Below are 19,982 nucleotides of genomic sequence, written 5' to 3'. Positions count from 1 at the left end.
CGCTAATGAGCAAGACACTACTGTTTAGAAGTCCACCAGTACGCATTATAGTGGCTCTCATCTCTGTTATAGTCATCTTGAACGAAGTCTGCAAATCAATCGCTTGCCTATCACATTGGACGACTTATTTCAAATACCACGTATTTGGTGGATAGGAAATGTGTAGATATAGTAATGGTGCTCAGAGTGAGTCCACATTAACATGTTCAATTGTGTTTCCTCTCAATGAGAAATAAACTTAAGAGATACATTTTATTGACATTTATAGAATGAAGCTCGATTAAGAATAGTAAAAACTCTTGAAGACTTTGATTTGGGCCCAACTGAAAAGTGTGTGAGAGTCAACTCAGTGTCCAGTGGTCTCACCGAAGAAGACCTGGAGACCCTCCTGCAATCCCGGGTCCTTCCTTCCAGCCTGATGCTACCGAAGGTGGAAGGTCCTGAAGAAATCCAGTGGGTGAGTAGCTAAGGCTTTGCTTTGATTAAAGACTCTGCACTGGCTAAGAAGGAGTAGCAGAAAGGAAGAATTTGGGTGCTGTCTGTTTTGAAAATGCATACACAGAGCAGAAAAGGAATTCAGAAAAAGGAGTGAGCCCAAGAGACCATTTCCTTTACACAGGAGAGCGTGGCTTTACCCAAGTAAAGTGTTCTGTGGAACAACTCTACTCTTGAAATGATGCTTCTGCTCCCTGTCAGATTTGTGGTTTGGACAGAACAGCCTCCTCAAGAGCTCACAGAGCAATCCCTGGACTGATCACTTCTCTCACCCTGCTGGGCCCTCACCCGAGGCCTCCACCTGGAGGAGCAGTGACGTAAATGGCCCTCACCCAGATTCGTTTGAAATCATCATAGACAGCAAAAGCACATTAGCCTCAAATGAAAAAATGAACCTAGAGAAGGAGAGGAAAAGGTCACTCCTTAGGGCAACTAGAGGAATAAACAGGAAGCTTTTAACTAGTGGTTTTAATTAGCACAGATATTATTTCCTGAGCAGTTCTCTAATTCGTCCTTTTTAAATTGCTGACAGGTGTGTTTGTGTTTTATGACAGACTTTTCAGCCAATAAAAACCTGAAATGTAAAGTGGTTGGCATGTCAAATTACTTAAGAAAACTTTGAAATGGGCCTAATTATACTATGATTGTTTGAATTGTTACAGGGCAGGAGGGGAGGCTAGATTTTATTTAGGGGTTGCTATGATTCTGCAGATCTCTGCTGAATAAAATAACATTCCATTGTGCCACTCCAGGGCAGAGAGCCTGTGACATGTAAGTGCTGGAAGTGTGATTTTGATGCCACATCTAGGATTATCTCTAAGGCTGTGCCTGCAACTATAGCAATACACTGAGTGGCTGTAACACCTGAGGAAACTGCTCACCTTGAGTGCATGTAGATCTGTTGGCTCCGTGCTTTCCAATGCAGTGGCCGCCTGCCACATATGGCTACTGGGTACTTGAAATGTGGCAAGTCTAAATTGAGATGTGCTGGAAGTGTAAAATACACACAGGATTTTCAAGACTTGGTAGCTCCCACCCCCCAAGAAAGAATGCAAATTATCTCAATAATTTTTTATATTGATTATATGTTGAAATCATAATATTTCAGATATATTGGGTTGAATATACATATTATTAAAATTAAATTCACCTGTTTCATTTTACTCTTTTAATGTAGCTACCAGAAAATTTGGAATTACATATGTAGCTGCCATTATATTTCTGTTGGACGGCTCCGTGTTGGAGTCTTCTTGATGGGTGTTCAAGGACCCAGTTACTTACTAAACGGGAGTTCTCACCAAGGTCACCCCACAGGAGCTGGGAGATACACGTTAATATCTTCGAGGGCTCCTACCCGATTCGAATGTGTCTAAAGATGATTGAAATGGAACCTGAAGTACCCGTTCCCTTTTGCTTTCATAGTTAATGCCTGTTTATCACCGTTATTACCCTTCATTTGAGAGCGGAGGACCCACCCCAGCCTTCAGCTATGGCTTCTTTTCGCTGTTTTAAATCCTTGGATGTGAGGAACGTACCGAAATCTAAATAGGATTTCTAGTTAACAGAAGCCTTTGGGGCTGTTTATTTTTTCCTCTCCGTTTGTATTTATGTGAAGCAGAAAACCCAGAGCCTGATGCACAACTGAAAGATGGGCTTCCTTGTTTTCTTTTGTGTGAGAATCTCTTGCTGGCCTTTTGTCGCTAGTGTGGGTTCTTGTTTGACTGGCACGGCTTATTGGACTATAACAAGCGTGACTCTGCCTCCTTTGTCGTGGGACAATTCTCCCACAAATCCCGAACAGTGTGCATTCTTCCAACACACTATTGGGTGTGCAGTGGAATTGAAAGAATTGCTGAGCCCTGCTACTTCATCTCCTCCCCAATCTCTTTGTGATTCTTCCCCCTTCTTTTCCTCCCCCCCGTCCCCAGTCCCCTCCACCTCGCTGAAATGAACACTTTACCAGGCCGGAAACATTTAATCGTCTCCTTTTGAAAAAATTAATTGAAACTTCTCTACTACTTACCTTTTGTGTTAGTACTTAATGCAATTTTTTAAGAAAGAAGGGGAGGAGGAGAAGGAGGATGGGCTAGAATGTTTAATTTTTAAATGCCCCTATTGGCTTAAAAACAAAAGACAGTATAGAGATTTTTCTGACTAAGATCAGGGAATATATTGTAAAGCGTTTACCCAGTTTTAAACTTTATGATTTTTGTAGTTATAACTATTATCACAAAGAATGGGGCAAGTAACGTTGCAAGTTTTTTTTAATGAGAAAAAAAAATTCCTCCACTGGCATAAGTAACACCAAAACCACTAATATTTCACTACCCATTTTCTAGCTTAAATATGACATAAATTATGTTTTATTTTCATTTACATGCAATACTCTATATTTTGTCCCCTTAAATTGTAGCCTTCTCTTCATTCTTGCTATTTTGGTTGAGTTATTCCTTCTCTTGCGAAGTTACTAAGGAGGTGATGATGGTGTTGGATGAAGGGAGGGGGCAGTGGGAACAACTGGGAATAATTCTTCATTACTGAAAGCTGTGATTTATTTTAGCCTAATTGTAAAGTTACTGCAAATTGCTCAAAAGCTTTTTAAAGATCCCAGTGATTAGATTTTTTTGTGTGTGGGGGGAGCGCACAGGCAAGGAGGGGGCAGCTAAAAGGGGAAATAACACCTCTAATCCTGCTTCTGGTAAATAGGCTGCCAGCTTTTAAAATGAGTTTCCTTTCTATTAGTCAGAATATTATGCTAAGCCTTAAGCATTAGTTTTTTTATGTTGCCATAGCAGCCCTATTCCTGCAGGGTGGTGACCTGCGATGATTACAGTACAAAGCTTATAGGGTCTTGAAACCCCCTTTGAAGATGAAAAGTCTTTGATGGTTTATATTTATGCAAATCTCTTAGATATGATTTACCCAACTGAGACTGAATGGAGAGATGATTAAAATTCCCTTTTCCTTTGATATCTATTAATGGCCAAATATTCCTTAAATTTAAAATGGATATATATGTTTTCATCTTTATTTACAAAAATATCTTTATCATACCTGTGTGCTTTTTTTATTTTTTATCTCCCCACATCTTATTAGATCTAGATAGACATAATAGATTTACAATTTAGTGTGGTGGGTTTTTTTCCTTTTGAAGGGGGGGGGAGATCTGTGCAACAGCTTTTGTATGTTTCCAGATGATAGATTTTGGAATTTGGGCTACCCCACTGGCAGCACAGAGCTAGCTGTGAACTGGTCTCATGGAAAAAATTGGCGAGCTTTGGTCTTCAAAGAATTAAACTTCCTTTTTAAGGTCTTCCTAGGTAAGCTAAAAAATTATGAAGAAAAGCCTTCTGAACAAAGGATAATGGTGCTATAATGAATACTATGGATTCCACGTAGAGGCTGCTGCACATTACACTGATGTCAGTGCTGGGTCTGAAACAAAAACAGAATGGCAGGTAGAGCAGACTTCACTGTTTGGGGGGCCTACCACTTGCATTTAACAAGTGAGGGCAAGAGGTCTTAAGTAAATATGTTTTCAAGGAAAGCATTTAAACTCGAGAATCTCTCCTTTCACTTCTAACTCCTAGCCCTCAAATTGCTCCTTTAGGAAAAAAAAATTATAATGCTTGAGGTTTTACTATTTAGCTTAGTGGGAACTTGGTTACCTTCTTTTCTTTGGTTTTTCCTCCTGTTTGTTTTTTATTTGGGGGGTTTTTAAAAATTCTTTTGTGTGGACCAAAGAGGCTGGGATATTACTTCCTCAGGTCAAAGACTGAAATACTACTTCTGTGTCTACATTTCACTGATTGTACATTTTTTCCCCCACTAATCACCTATGACACTTTTGATTTTAGTTTTCAGACAAATTTTCATTCTACTTAAAAGGCCGAAAACTTGAACAACCAATGAATTTAATCCCTTTTGTGGAAACTGCAATGGGTTTGCTCAATTTTAAGGTAAGAAAACCATAATGTGGCTAATAAGTTAGCATTTTATTTATTACCTAAAGAGAACTTTTGTTTTCAATTTTAACATCTACTTAAAATATTTTTCTAGAAAGATTTATAAGTAGAGTAAACCTTGAGCACCATTTGTTATCTGTAATGATCCAAAACCAGGTTGTGAGCATAGAAAACAAAGAACTTGGCTAAGTAGCAAGGAAAAACACTCCAGTCCTAAATGCTTAAATGAAATATTTATGTATTCCTAGCAATAATTTTAATTAAATAATCATGTAAGTATGTGCTTTGAATTATTACATTTATAGATTAAATGTACAGGAAAATTTATTTTGTCACTTTTATGAATTAACTTTCAATTATTCTTTTGTAACAATTGCCTTTTATTGAGAAATTTTCTGGCCTCTTTGTAGCAACATTATCCATAATGTCTAGTAGATAAGATTCCTATTTGTACGTTAGTATACACCAATAATTTGTAGTAAATTATTTCAATTTGCCACATTAGAACATAAAATATTTCCTAGTATGCATTCAGGAAGATTAGCTGAGCCAAGTGTTTTCCAGCATCGTATGGTTGTACTAAACAATTTGCCTGAAATTCACAGCTAGTTTTTCTCCTTTATCAGTGATCATTCAATTCTTTTCCAAAATATGCCTCACATTCCACCTGACTTGTGAACATCAATGTAGCACCCCATCTCAGAGGGCAGGAGAGAAGAAATCCCTAAAAACAAAGAAAAGAGATAGTTGAACTGGACAGGGGAGAGAGTACGTGAGCAAATGCTCCGAGAGGAAACTTTGAGACCTATTGGACCATGCAGGAGGGGCAGAGTGCAAATGTTTGGGGAGCTACTTCAAGCCTTGTGATCAGCATGTTTACACCACTAACCACACATTCTTCCAGTCCATCCTAAATTCTGAGAATATAATCAAAGCATATCCCTTAGATGCAGGTAGCTTCATACGATTCAATTTTAAGCGCTGTTTCGCCATTTTATTCCATAATGTACTTAGAAGCACTTACAACCCCTGAAATTAATCAACTGGGTTCTCCTGATGTATCCTGTCTTCCCACCCACGTATATGAGCATGCTGTATCTCCATGTTTGTGGATTCACATTATGTCTACAGCGAATGTTATTCATCTTTGTTTTCACATAGAAATGTCGAAGTTGCTTATTAATACATCTGGGATGACTTGTTGCATTTTTATTTTCCCTTCTGGAGTTGTAGATTTTTGTATTGTATGTCTTTAATCCTGAGACCATTTACTAAGAAATCTTGATCCTAATGCAAATAATCCAGTTAGTTTGATTTAAAAATTCTTTCCTTTTCTCCTGTGGTTTTATGTTTATTGTTTGAGAGTCTCTTAAAGCAAAAACAAATTTTGGAAAAATAGAAGTAACTTATAGTACAATCAAAATGTGTTAACTCAAAATTTCTCTAGAAATTGGATGAACTACAATTTGAACATTATATCGATATTAATAACTATTAATAGAATCCATTAAGCAAAGCAAATATATACAACATAGTTATCTTGGACATATTAAATACTTTTTGAAAGGTGTGAATTTGGGTTACATTTTTAGTACCGCTTTCAGCCAAACTATGTTAAGAGTTGGCTCTTTCTGTTACCGAAATACACCGTGCTGCTTCTCTCTAAATCGTGCGTTTCTGTGAGATTTGGTTCTGTTCTGCTCTCTTACAGGCAGTGTGTGAAGAAGCACTAAAGACGGGACCTCAAGTGGGTCTTTTTCTAGACGCAGTTGTTTTTGGAGGAGAAGACTTTCGAGCCAGCATAGGTGTCAAAGACACATTTCTCTCTGTCTCTCATTGTCTCTGTATATGTGTGTAGGTTTTTTCCTTGCCCCTTCACGAATGGACAGTCACATGACAATATATATTTGCCAACCATGACAATGGTTTTTCAGCTGCATGGGCAACACTTCCTGATAATTTAGGCACCTCACAGCTCTCCTGCTTCCAGAACACTCCATTATTACTTCTGTTTATTTATAAAATAACTAATAAAAAGCCTGTTGCTGCCTCAGACGTGTTCAAGAATATACAACATCTACTCTGTTTATGATAAGTATTTTACGTGAACAACCTCTCTGTTGCTTAAAGATTTTGTTTTCACATCAGTCTGAGGGCTATATAGGCTTCTAACACAAATTTAAGGCAATTTCACATTTGCTTTAATGAATCGTTTTCTACATTAAATGTAGTATGTAAATATTATTTAATAGATCTTAAATTCCTCCTAAAATATATTTCAGAACTCTTCTTTCTTATCATTAAATATTTATTGAGATAGTATGCTTGTTTCCACTCATCTTCCCCATCCCTTGGGCACTGTGCCTCTGGTCTGGGTACATGTATAACTAGAGGCTGTGAGTGCATCTAGAAAAGAGGCCAAGGCCACAAAGCATTTTCAGAACTACAGTCCCAGTGACCTGAAGACAGGTGCTTTCCCTGAGCAGCGTCATGGCCCAAATATAAATAGTGACATGTGTCACCACCCACCCCCGCCCCCCCGTGAAAAAAAGGAACTTATTTTAATACTAGTCTTTCCAGGAGACTTCTGTGTATCCAACAGTTCAGTGGACACTTTTGGCCTCTCTCAAAATGAGTGCCTTCCATTTCCCCAATGGCTCCATGCAAACCCTGAAGCTGCAGTATTCAGCTCAGAACCTCAGCTAAGACGGGGCGGGGGAGGGGGGGACGGCACTGCAGCTGCAACACACAACACACGACAAAACTCTGTGCTCAGTGAGAGAAGTTAACCATTTCCTCACACAGCTGCTTGGCCGCCTTTTGTGGTGCTGTCTTTGGACTGACACTTTCTGAGCAATCCCAGGAAGGAAAAATATACCAGGAGTCCTTTACCACCTATCAAGTCATCTGTGATTCTGTCTCCTGAGATGGGAGAAGGGCCTTTTCTTAGTGCACATGCAAGTAATTATACTGGAAGATACCTTGCAAGATAAATAGACACATATGAGATTTAACTCTGCCTCCACATATCCCTCTCTTCCCTTAGATTTGAATCATCATTTTGCTGGGGAGCAATTCCCAGCACGTCATAGATGTCTTTACAGACTGAGATTTTATAATAGATGCCTGGGTTCAGTTTCCGAAGTTAACGTCTTTTTCTGTCAACATCTCACTTTCAGGTGCAACAAGTAGTAAAGAAACTCAAGATATTCTCTACGCCCGACAAAAGATTATTGTTGTAGCGAAGGCCTTTGGCCTACAAGCCATAGATCTGGTGTACATCGACTTTCGAGATGGAGAGGGGCTTCTCAGGCAGTCGAGAGAAGGAGCTGCGATGGGATTCACTGGTATGATTCTCGACCATACCTTAGAAAGCAGTGTCTAGATTAGCAAACATTCCAGAAAAATAGCAATTTAACTAGAAATTAGTGGTTCTAATGTAACCAGGTATCTCATACACTTATTCCACTATTTGAAATTTGAAAAAACCATCCAGTGCAAGAACCTGCCAAACAAATTGTCGTGTTTTCCTTTGGCTCTGCGAGTCAAAAACCAGATCCCTCATTTTATTTTCTTTATATGAGTTACCTTTTCTTCCTGTCCTCTTAAGTATTTTGTTGCAGTTTTTGCTGACCCAAGGGAAGGGATGAGGCTATTATAGTGTTTTTGAGTGAGAGCTGCCATAAAAATTTGGGTTGATGGACAGAAGAAAAATTTCCTAAAATCTTCAAAATACTAATTCATTTCCAAAGAAAAATTTTGGTGATATTTTCTTTGATTTTTTTTTTCACTCTTAGCTAGTTTTCTGTTCTTCTGCCACTGCCACTTCAAGCCCCTCCTTTCTCTCCCACCTCCCAAAAAGTGTCTATGCACCTGGCGACACCTACGGGCATTGGCTGGCACTAAGGTCAGTGGGTCCCTAGCAGTCCGGTCCTGGAGCGCAGGCGGAGATCTGCTGATTGGTGTGCCTGATCACTCAGATCCCCAAGAGACTGGGGAGCAACCGAAAATTGTGTTTTTGCAACAGAACTCTGTTTTTTGAAAAACTACAATAGAATTCTACACGCAAACACACGTCTGCAGTTGCACACGCACACACACGCAACTGTGGATAAAAAACACCATAAAGTCTTTTATTCTTATTTGTTCTTCCGCTGAAAGTTCTAAGAATATCATACGTACCCAAATAATAAGATATGTACCCAAATAATAAGGAAAAAAGACAAGCATCCATGCGCTCCCTTTTGTAAATATTTTTAAAATGTGCCCAGTTAGAGTTTACTGAAAGAAACATTTCATAAAGTGACCTTAAATGTAAAAGAAATCTTAATGGATGATGATTTAACTCAAAATAAAATGAAAAGACAAGAAACAATTTTAAGTGTTACATTAGAATTAAATAAAACTCTAACATTTGCTTTTATGTTTTTGAGTTAAAATGTGATCCTCCCAAATTTAATAAATAAATAAGCAAATAAATGTGATCTTTTATAGAGAAATATTTTTCAGTCATCTAAATTATTAGTAAATATTTAATAGTGATTGAGAAAGAAAAGAGTCCCTCTACCCCACCCCTGGGCTTGTCCTTGTTTCTGTGGCCTGCCTCTTTCCAGCGACCAGTTAGGACATGGCCCAAATGGAAAAGTTGGAGAGAAACTCCGTGAAATCTATCTAATAGACCCCAATGTTGTTGGTCTAAAATGTGTGGCATTGGCTGCCAAGCAGCCAGATGTTGCTCTGAAATGGGCACTAATTCAATAAAAAATAGAAAACACTGAATTGATGCAGGCCTCTGTCACCATCACTCAGTATAACCTGGGTGTCATCAGCTTCCTCTGAGGTAAATGTTTGCTCCAGAACTTATAAGGGAGTTGAAGAGTTTCTCTAAGGTACAGGACTGAATCAAATTGGTCCCTAATTCAATCGCAGAAGACAAGTTATTTCAAATCAGATTTAAATTTCTAGACTGTGCCCAGCTCAGCATGAGGAGCTTATGGGCTTGGCACTATTGTTTCTCAACAACAGGGAGTATTAAATCACAAACAAAATGGAAGCAGGAGGAGAATGGGGAGGCACGGAGCATAAAGTGCCCGTTATATATACAAGGGAACAAGTCAGTGAAGTAAGGAGCTACACTTCATAGCCATTTTGCACTTTTTAGAAAGAAGGTCTTTGTTGTCCCAATTATATTTCTACATACCAATAAAAGGTAATTAGTCTGATAATAAAATATAAGATTATTTGTAGTATTTTTAAATAATAAATGCTTTAATGAGTATTTTACACCACTCATGATCTGTTTTTCCTAATTACTTGTCATTTAATTGCCATACCTTGGGCTTTGCACGAGAAGGAAGGAAAGGAAGGATAGGAGAGAAGGAATGGAGGGAGGGAGGGGAGGAGGGAAGGATACACACTCTATCTGAAGCAGGTGGTTGGTTGAAAAGTTTGAAATCTAATCAAAGTATTGTGTTATCCGTAACACTGATAAGGAACACTCAATCTGTGCTATACGGATTTTCTGTCCTTTTAAAAATTATACATTTTTTAATGAGTTGTAGTTTTTTAAAAGTTAGCCATGCATCAAATAGTGGGTTATAGTCTCTTTTCTGCAGTCATTATTTCACGGGGCCACAATCCATACAGGTTGATTTTAAATTAACTGCATTGGCTGTATAAATGGCTATTAGCTTTAGGAATTATTTTTATAAAAAGAAACCAAAAATAAATCTTGGAATAAAGCTTTAACAGCTGACTTAGTCATCACAGTTACTCCAGTACTGCATGCTGAGAAGAAAGATTATAAATATGAAGCACTATAGGTTTTCTTCTTTTTTGCAGTCTTTTGTAGAAGACAAAAATGACACCATCATACAGTTACCTAAAAGACTTGACAGGTATTGATTTAAAGCCCGATATATCAAGTGGTACTGTAAAAAGGATTTCATGGTCATAAATTTTAATGTCTTCCAATTTTGCACCCTCTCAGTAACTTGTCAATAACAACTCTTCTGTATAAAATATTTTCTTCGCTCCCACGTAGCATTAAAGTCTGATGTTCAGTTGTTGGGATATGTAAGATTCGACAAAGGATAACTTCACATATGGATGTTCATAAATTTCCAAAACCTAACACGTAACTTAAAATTAACCTCATTACCAAAATATGGGTACTTGCAAGCCATCAGTAGTTTCATAGTATTTTAAATAGTTTATGTTTTACTCCTGAAATTATAGTGTTTGTACCAAGAAGTTCCCATGAAATCTGGCTTTTTATGTATCAGTGTAAATTATGTATATAAATTATAAAATTCAGAACTAACAATTAGTACAAAATGACTACCAGAACTGATATCCTTTAGTAATAATATTGTAACAACTATTAGATTAATTAAATATAATTTCAATACCTACTATTGAAAAAAGCTCTCATTTGTCATCACTGATGTTATTTGTTTTCAGAAATTATTCCTCAAATAATTTAAAGCATCTTTATTTATATAGGGTTTTAACGTTTTATTAGTATGCTGACAGAAGAATGAAGTAGCAATGTGAGGATATTTTAATTATGCCACTGTAAGAAAAGATATTGCTATACTTATTCACTTCAATTCTTTTTCATAAAATACTAAAAACTATATATTTTTACAAATATTGTTTTTTTTCTATTTGATAGAATTATGACAGTCACAGGAACTGACCTTTTTTAAAACATCAAGAATATAATTTGTACTGGCTAAATGTTAAAACAACTATTTCAAAAGCAAAGCAAATTGATATACCAATAATAATATTTAGCAGAGTAAATTATCATTGTGTATATTCATTTTTAAAGAACCAAATATGTTGATAATTTTATCATGTAATAAAATATAATCTCATCATTATTATAACATTAAATTATGTTGCATTTTATTAATGACCTGATTAGATTCTACTCTTCCCTGTTCAATTGTTTTTTTTAATGACTGCATGATTTCATAGAATCCTGTGACTCTTATCTTTGTATAATGTTTTTATTTAAGATCTTTAAACTTCAAAAAGAAGCATAAAGCTTTTTTAAAGCTATTACTATAGAGATAAGATTTATTCTGGGGTGTCTAAGTATCTATATAAGAGGGAAATATCCAATCTTCATTCCATAATCAAAAAGGGAAAATCTGGTTATGTTTTTGTATAGAGAAACTTTCTGTAATTTTTATTTAAACATTTTTAAATGGAGTAATTTAGAGACCACAGTGTTCAAATCTGCCTTCTACTTTTACTGTATTAAATAAAATTTTTTCATTGAAATCCAATTTTCTGTTATTGGTTAGAAATGGCACCCTATATTCATCTAAAAGAAAGAAAATTAAATACATTATTGTAAGACACTCTTTGATATTAATATAGTTGTAATGCCTGCTTCTGTGAGCTTTATGAAAACCAACAGACCACTTCTAAAAGAAATCATGGAAGGTGGGATAATGGTACAAAATAATCAACAGACAATTTAGAAAATCTGAAAGAATTAACATATGATTTTTTTCTACTTTAACTCAAAATCATCACTCTAATTGGCAGACATTATCTTTTAAAGTTCCAGCCAAAGCAGTCATTCAGTGAGCTGTGTGGTCAATCCACCTGTAACTAGAAATGAGCGATTATCTGCACTAAGGTGGCATTTCTATAGGATCAGAAGCACAATTACTCCCATTGTAGTATTTGTTCTTATGTGGCATTCTGGAAAAGCCTGCCCGATAGAGGTTATTTTCTTTTAAAACAGTTCTAAAATAATTAGTTATTTTACATACAGTCTGGGAGGCATTCAGGAGCCTCGAGTGGTTGAGACATTTTGTTTGAACATCTGTTTGTTGTTTTGTGTTTCCGGTGTTATTAATCTTCTTGTAGGTAAGCAGGTGATACACCCTAACCAAATTGCAGTGGTCCAGGAGCAGTTCTCTCCTTCCCCTGAAAAGATTAAGTGGGCTGAAGAACTGATTGCTGCCTTTAAAGAACATCAACAATTAGGAAAGGTAAATGTTTTGTTAATGCCTTGGATGAAACTGGTGTTTAAAATACTGTGGGGAAGAATGAAAAAGAAAATATTGTTTGAGTGATTTTAAAAGACTTACTGTATTTTTGGGAGGAGTGTGTGCGTGGAGTTGAGGGGACAACATTCATCAGTGAGAAATTCACTTAAAGTAAATTTGCCCTTCCATGTTCTTAAATATTTCACTAACTAGCTCTCAAGCCTCTCATTTTATTCTTTTCATAAACTATATTGGCAGCCTTTGAGAAAATAGAAGAAATCTGTTTAGTTTTTCTCTGTAGACTCCGATGCAGCATTCATATGAAAATAATTTTAGATCAAAGTGAGAACAAGTTGTAATGAAATAAACACAGTTTGATCAAATGGTTCTTGTGGAGAAAAGAAATAAATTTCAAGTTATTTTAATTTAGGGGGGAAAAAGTACAAAAATCTCCTCCGGTTTAGTCATTTAGGAGTGGGAGGTTGTATATATGTTGGTACCAATTTCTGGACCTGAGATTTGGATAGAATGGAAAGCAAATTAACACTGGAGTACGGTTGTTCCTAATTTAGTGCATCATTGAGCCTCGCGTTTCCTGCTCTGTGGGTTTCTGCTATGTAAATATTGCAGTGGTGATGCGCAATCTGTCTCCACTTTGTGCCAGTAACACTTAAATTAGGTGTCGCCTGAAGGAAGATTTTATGCTAGTTGCAGCATTGTCAGTTAATTATCTTAAAGGTTATTTGCAATAATACCGTTTGCCTCTTTTTAAGAGGATGGGGGGGGACGTTGCATTTATAAATCTATCCTAGAGGTAATATCTAAAGTCGGCCTTGTGACTTACATAAGGAGTGAAGTCTTGATACCTATCATGCAAAAGTACTTAGGGGAGAAAGAATGTTGAAACATTATTAAGGCTTTAAATGTTAGTTCCCCCTACAAAAAAAAAAAAGGAAAAGAAAAGAACTGGTGGTCAGTGGTGAACTGGTAACATCAATGTGAGAAGTGTTGCTTGCACTTTTCACTGGCCATAAAAACACCTGAAAATCCCAGGACTTGGGAAAGTAGGTAACACTATTAAATGGGTCACTCCCTTCCTCTCTCTATGGATACCTGCCTTCAACTCTGACCATGCACACCTGCTCACCCTCACACACACGCACACTCATTGTTGCACAAACTTCCACTGAAAATCAAAAGGCAGAATAGGTGATATTGGAAACATCCCATTTGGACTTATACCACTTTCAGGATAAATAGCATCCTTTCATTTCAAATCAATAGTGGCCATCGGAAAAACATTGCTGTTCATAGAAAAATATTTTTAAGCTGACACTGTGTTCTGTGTCCATTTCTGTATCTTGACCCAAAAATCCAGATCCTCCTTGAATAAACATAGATATTTACCTAGGGAGAAGAGCCATATACTTTTTCTTTCATACATGCAAATAACCATCCACTCCCCTCTCCTTCATGCTTGCCTCTGCGCACTCACTAAATGTTCTACACCTCTGTGTACACCATATGCCAGCTGAGGATATGCATGTGATAAATACTTCCTACTGAAATAATAAACTGAGGCGGGATATGGACCATCAAGGCGGACCAAGCAGAGCTCCAGTCTGGGCCAACACTGCCTCCATTAAACATCGACACAGGGTTTCACATTGGATAACATCAAAGGATGCCACTTGGCATTGTAAGCAGCTAGGGGTGTGGGAGAAGTTACCCTAAATTTCAGTAGCCAGCAAACAAAACTCAAACTAGAAATATACTCTTTTACTGGCATTTAAGTTCTTGAATGAAGAAAAAAACCACACATTTCCATTGTATCTTGAAAGTGTTGTTTCCAGGGAAAATTGTCTCAAAGTGTCCTTGCCTTTTGATGATGGCAACTTAAATGTTAAATTCTGAACTGTTTTTGTTTTTTTTTTTTTTGAAATAAGAAATGTCCTCTTGTTGGGGCATAAGCTTTCACAACAGTGTTGCAGGATAGCTTTTCTTAACACAGAACCATAGAAATTAGAGCAGAAGGCAGACTAAGCATTAGGTCATTTCTTCCCTGCCCCATTCGTGTAGGTTTGTTTCCTACAGCAAATTCTCCTGGTGCTTTGTCCAGCAAGGTTTAAATGATTCAAGTAATGGGGCTTCCAGTGGGGACATATGGTTATTTTATCCAGTTCGAATGTTTCTTTCACTTGCCTATAAATTGGCTGGTCACAAAAATTGGGTCTGCAGGTAGGTAACTCTGGGTCTTGAGGGGTCTTGGGGTTTAAATAATGTGGGTTCTGTTTGTAAAGATTTAGTATAAATAGATTGCTCAGTTGTATAAAGTATCGCTTCCAACAAACATCTAATCTGTTTTATTTCAAATGTGAATCACTGATGAAAACATACACCCTTGGATACTTTGTCCAAAGCACAGGTGACTCTGTCAACGATGGGGAACTGATGGTTTGTGTCCTGGTGAGACACTTATAAATTTCTAAAAGGCCTTTTTTTCCCCCCTGATGAAAATTTCATTCAAGTAACGTTTTTAAGTAGAAGTGACCCAAGAAGGCAAAATTATATATCTTTGCTTTCTCTACTTCCTGCTCCCCTTTTTTCAAATTATATTCTGCTCTAAGACCAAAGGTATAGCTGAAGTTCGCAGTTAATGCTGGGTCATTTGTGTTTTCTATAGCAATAATTATTATTATAATTATTATTCAAGAATAAAAGTTCTACCTTTTCTTCCTGTTCCCTCCAAATAACGAAATTCATGGGAATACTTATATCATGAGTAGATAAATTATTTGGGTTCCGTCTTTGGTATCACAGGAATTTTGGTTTTTTTAAATTACAAGTCCTAAAGAAGTCACGTTTGATGCCATTAGTCTAGTGTCGGGTGAAAAATACATTAAAAAAATAATAATCTGCTTAAATAATCTGTCACTGTTTGGCGGGTAATGATATTTGTTTCAGGAAACTAAAGATATTTATAGGCTAAGAATTTTGCTGGCACAACAGTCCCCACTATAAGAATTAGGCTCTAGATTGACATTAGGGACCTGAGGTCATCTTCTGTTATTAAAATCTGTTGGAAAAAGTTTAAACATTCTACATATTCTATGCTCCTATTTTAATTCCCATAAGCCAAAATATTTCTAATTTAGCTGATATCAGTTGTGAGGTATATATCCCCAATATTAATCAAACTTGATTCTTCTATCTTTCCAGAAAAATGTTTTGAAATACAACCTGCATGTCATTATTTCAGCTTTGAATTATTGGGTAAAATACTTTAGCCAGGATAAATCATTTCCATGTGATTTGTTTTAAATTTATAAAAGATTTTCTTAAAAGTTAATTTCACTTTTTCATAATAATGGTGATTCCAGTATTTGAAAATTCTCCATTTGGAACTGAATTTAGTATTGGTATTAAAAAATTATTTTAACAGTTCTTTTTTTTTATGAACTAAGAATTGTATGTAGTATGAAAATTGGATCATTGAAATGAAAACATCTCAAGCAAATACTTAGTTAATATTAGTTGATATCAATGTAAATATAATTTGTATATACATATTTATACAATATATATACATTCATGTATATGTGATATTGTGTATTTCTTCATGTCTATATTATAAACTCAGTGCTAAATTTTTTCTCTTTCCATATTCATCACTTCTTGGGCAAAAATGACAGCTAAAGGAAATAGTTTTTTTTTTAAATGATCGCTAATGCCAGGAAATCGTAATATAAGAATTTACCATTTCTTTCCAAATGGAGACTGTAACAGAAAATGTGAAAGTAGAGCAAAATATATTCCATGTGATAGATTTTTAAAGGTACTTTGCTAGAATATTCATATTTCTGCAGTATCTGGCTTCAAATATGGCTTTGCTTCATTTTCCGTTTTCCAAGCACTCTGTTTTACTCATATCATTGCTGTACGTGCTTTATTTGGTTTTGGAAGGATTTCATTTAACTTTTCCAGTATTTTTCATTTTTTATAGCTTCATAAGCTGGCTAAAAACCAAGGAAAGGGAAGCGTTCATCTTTAAAATCTAGGTTCAATTAACAATTATGAAGGTCAAAAACAAGTTCACGACCTGACATAACAACTGTAAACATCACACATAACTGAAACATTCTAATTTCACTCATGGGAGAACAATAATTCAAATTAGTAAGTTTACATTAATAAGTAAGTCCTCTATTGGAATATAAAATTAGGAACTTATATCTTAATAAAGAAAGAAAAAAGAAAGTGAGAGTTTTTTTCCTCATGTAAGTCTTTTCATCTAGAAAACTACAAAGAATAATGCCTCCCCTCCCCCCCCACAATATTGAAAGCCAGTTATTTTCATAGGTATCTGATTGCGGCTCACACACCTTTCGTTTGTGTTTCCAAGTGCAGGGCTTTACAAAAGAGATACTGTTTGGTCCAGATGGCCTTCTAGAAGGCTCCCTGAGAGAACTCAGAAGTCTCTCTAGCCAAAAATATTGTTTCCGCTTATTCAAGTGCCAGAAATCCCACTGCCACTCTTTCACACAGATAAAATAAACCATCTAAAGATTTGGTTGTTGTCTTTGTCAGCTGAAAGAGTTGATTCCACTAATAGACAACAATGTGCCCTCCACATCCGGGCATCCCACCACCACAGCCTTCTCCCCCTTGTTTGTAAGCAGGGGTACTAAAATCAGAACCGAGAGATTTCTAGTGAAAATGAAAGATGAAGGGACATAACTCTACTTTTGAGATTCTTATTTCTTGCATTTCTCCCTTTATTTCCTTGTTCATTTAATATTTTTAGAACTATATGCCATAATTTTGACTTTAAAAAGTCAAATTCTTAGAAAAGCTGAGAGTCTGCCAATGATGACTTTAAGGTTAGTTTGATTAACAATAAATTGCAGATTTCTAAACATTTAAAGCAAAGACGATAGAATTCTAGGGCTGGTTATATCCTATTTCACATAGTTTTAGTGGCAAATGGCTGGTTCGGTATTAGACGATAAGAGATTTTGTATGTGAGTTAAATCTGATAATTTTTAAAGTTGTTTGCTTGGTCTTTAATTTATAACACATTCTTAAGGATATTTTAATCAAAATAATTCTATTCTGGTTTATATTTTTTAGGAGTTTTTTTTTGCTCAATTTTAATTAAAAAATGTAATTCTTTAAGTTGGAGGAAATCTTAGAAATCTTCTAGTTAAATCCCTTCAGTTTATAGCTTAATACACCGAGACCCAATAAGGGTTTGGAAGTTGCCTGAGGTCACTCACAGCCAAGGTGGTCACAGAACCCCCACCAGAATTCAGGGCCCACTTTGTAAATAAATGTATGAACATAGTTAGTGTAAATGTGGTTTCAATTGGGTCACAATGAATCCCCATGCTGATGACCAAAACTCGACAGAGCGTTAAAAGTATTCAGTCACAAACAAAATATGAGTTTGGTTAGTTCAGATTAGTATCTTTTTCTTAGTCATGTGCACATTTTTTTTGCATGACCAGAAACGATGAGGAAGGAAAGAGCACAGACTATCCATGTACCTTCCCACCCTTCCCAGCTCATTTTCCCACATGGCTCCCTCCTCAGTTCTGTCCTGCTCTTGTCCACACCCCCCCCAACCCAGAAAGACTTCTTGGCTGTGATCACTGCAAACCCCATTCTGTTTATTAGTCATCATTCCTTCAATCTCCCAAGGTCGATTGGAAGCTCTCAGAGCTAGACTGGGAGCCTTTGGCAAAGAGGCCATATGTAGCCCCAAGCTCAGTTTCATCTCGCTCACAGGACAGGTTCTCAAAGTCCTGTGCTCAGTTCCACCTGTGGTTGCACAGACGCACCACGGCTTTCCATGTCTTTAATAGCAAGATCCAAATAAAGGCCATGAAAGGATGGATTTACTCCTTGGACACCTTTCCCTCTCTCTTCCTCTTAGACTATTTCTCCCTCTTAGTATGTATGGTCTGTATGTTTCTATGGATGTCTTTCCTGTTCCTCCTTGGTTTTTCTTTCCATGAATTCTTTTTTGTTTCCTCTTTTTCTTTGTCTCTCTTTCTCACCAGCTCAGCTCCACACCCCACCACCATTGCTTGCCTTCTCACCTTTAGCTGATTATAATAGAGAAGTTCAGAGCATTCTTTTAATTTTTTTATTGTACTTATTAAAGAATTTTTAATTCTTTTTTATATTAAAAGCAGGCAAATGGAATTTTTATTAAAAAATATAAATTAAGTTTCTATAATTGTCTTTTTTTTTTTGCCATTTTAGGTTAGTGGACCTCAATGAAATAAAGGGGGTGGGGGGTATTTCTCACCACTATCCTGGAGAGTAAGAATTCTCTCTACTCAATCACATACCTCCCTGCAGCATCTTGGACAAAAATCGGTACATGATTTTTAGTAAATACTCTTTAGCTAACTGGCTCCCAAATTTCTGACAGCGCTAAAAAGAAATTATTCTGTGTACTTTTAACAGTATATATGATACTGACCTTTTGTTCCTTTCTAGAAAAATTGAAAGAAAAATTTTTCAACAATTATTTCATCAGTTATTTTTCATCAGTTGTATTTTAGTAAACCTTTTAAAGTGGCTTCTAGTTAATATTAGTTCACTTAGATCTGTTTTCTAAAGAAAGAATAAGCCTGCAGTGTATAAAATAGATGAAGTTTAGCGTTATTGGTCTTAGCTGCAAGCTGCTATAAAATGGTCTTCATTCTCTGCTTTTCTCATAAGCAGTACCAGCTTAAATTTGACATAAAATATTATAAGTTAAATAAAAATATTTACACATTTTTCTCAGTATTAAAAATCAAAAATACTTTATAATAAGATTTCTAGTTTTCAAAAAATCTGAGAGGTGACAGTTATAGAACTCTATATAATTACTAAAAAATCAACAAATTATACATTTAACAATGGGTGAATTTTATGATATGCAAATTATGCCTCAATAAAGCTATTTAAAAAAACTGACAAAATTAAGCACAACATCTAATTTGCTAGCAAATGCGGAAACTCCTTTAGACTGCAATACACACTTATAAATCCAATTGTTTTACCTCAGTAGATAGCTTTCCATGTGGCATACTTGGCCTGATTTTTCCAGATTTCCTTATCAAAATATGTTTAAAATAAAGACTTGTTCATTTCTGTCTGATTATTCTGACTAAATAATTTTAAAGATAAATCTTGCTGCCTGCGTTTCGTGGGCTCTGAGAAGAATTTTAAAAACAGAAGGCAACTTTGGTCTCCCCTATCTGTTTGTGAAGTAAGGATGGCTCTGCTCCACTGAGACCTTCCATCTGGGCGAGTAGATGACTCAGGACTGGTCACATATTAAGATAATTGACCCAGTCAGTCACCTCAGCTCTCCTCCCTACTGTTCAGCCATCTCCACTTTCCCTGCCAAATTCATCTCCAAACCTTCTACTCCTTCTTCTTCTCTCCTCCAACTTCCTAAAACTGTTGGTCAAGTCCCAAATTAATCTTACCAGTGTGTAACACGCGAGTG

At 36.2% G+C, this 19,982-nt stretch overlaps 1 protein-coding gene and 1 long non-coding RNA gene across 5 annotated transcripts in view; one reads left to right on the top strand and one right to left on the bottom strand.

Moving 5' to 3' along the window:
* LOC147916056 (uncharacterized) overlaps positions 1-19,982 on the bottom strand; it is a 111,071-nt gene that overhangs the window by 31,425 nt on the left and 59,664 nt on the right. The window lies entirely within an intron of this gene.
* The window catches only part of CLYBL (citramalyl-CoA lyase), a 231,530-nt gene that overhangs the window by 193,697 nt on the left and 17,851 nt on the right, over positions 1-19,982 (top strand). For all 3 annotated transcript variants that reach the window (XM_087435894.1, XM_087435893.1, XM_087435892.1), the window contains exons 3-7: positions 269-457; positions 4,353-4,454; positions 6,172-6,265; positions 7,640-7,807; positions 12,351-12,475. In XM_087435894.1, the coding sequence (XP_087292020.1) occupies positions 269-457; positions 4,353-4,454; positions 6,172-6,265; positions 7,640-7,807; positions 12,351-12,475 (678 nt within the window). The remainder of the gene's footprint in view (positions 1-268; positions 458-4,352; positions 4,455-6,171; positions 6,266-7,639; positions 7,808-12,350; positions 12,476-19,982) is intronic.

Source organism: Ceratotherium simum, chromosome 10, assembly GCF_057802395.1.
Source record: "Ceratotherium simum simum isolate JZ-2026a chromosome 10, ASM5780239v1, whole genome shotgun sequence".
Lineage (NCBI taxonomy): Eukaryota > Metazoa > Chordata > Mammalia > Perissodactyla > Rhinocerotidae > Ceratotherium > Ceratotherium simum.
The sequence above is the reverse complement of the archived record's forward strand: the minus strand, read 5'-3'. Positions and strand labels throughout refer to the sequence as shown.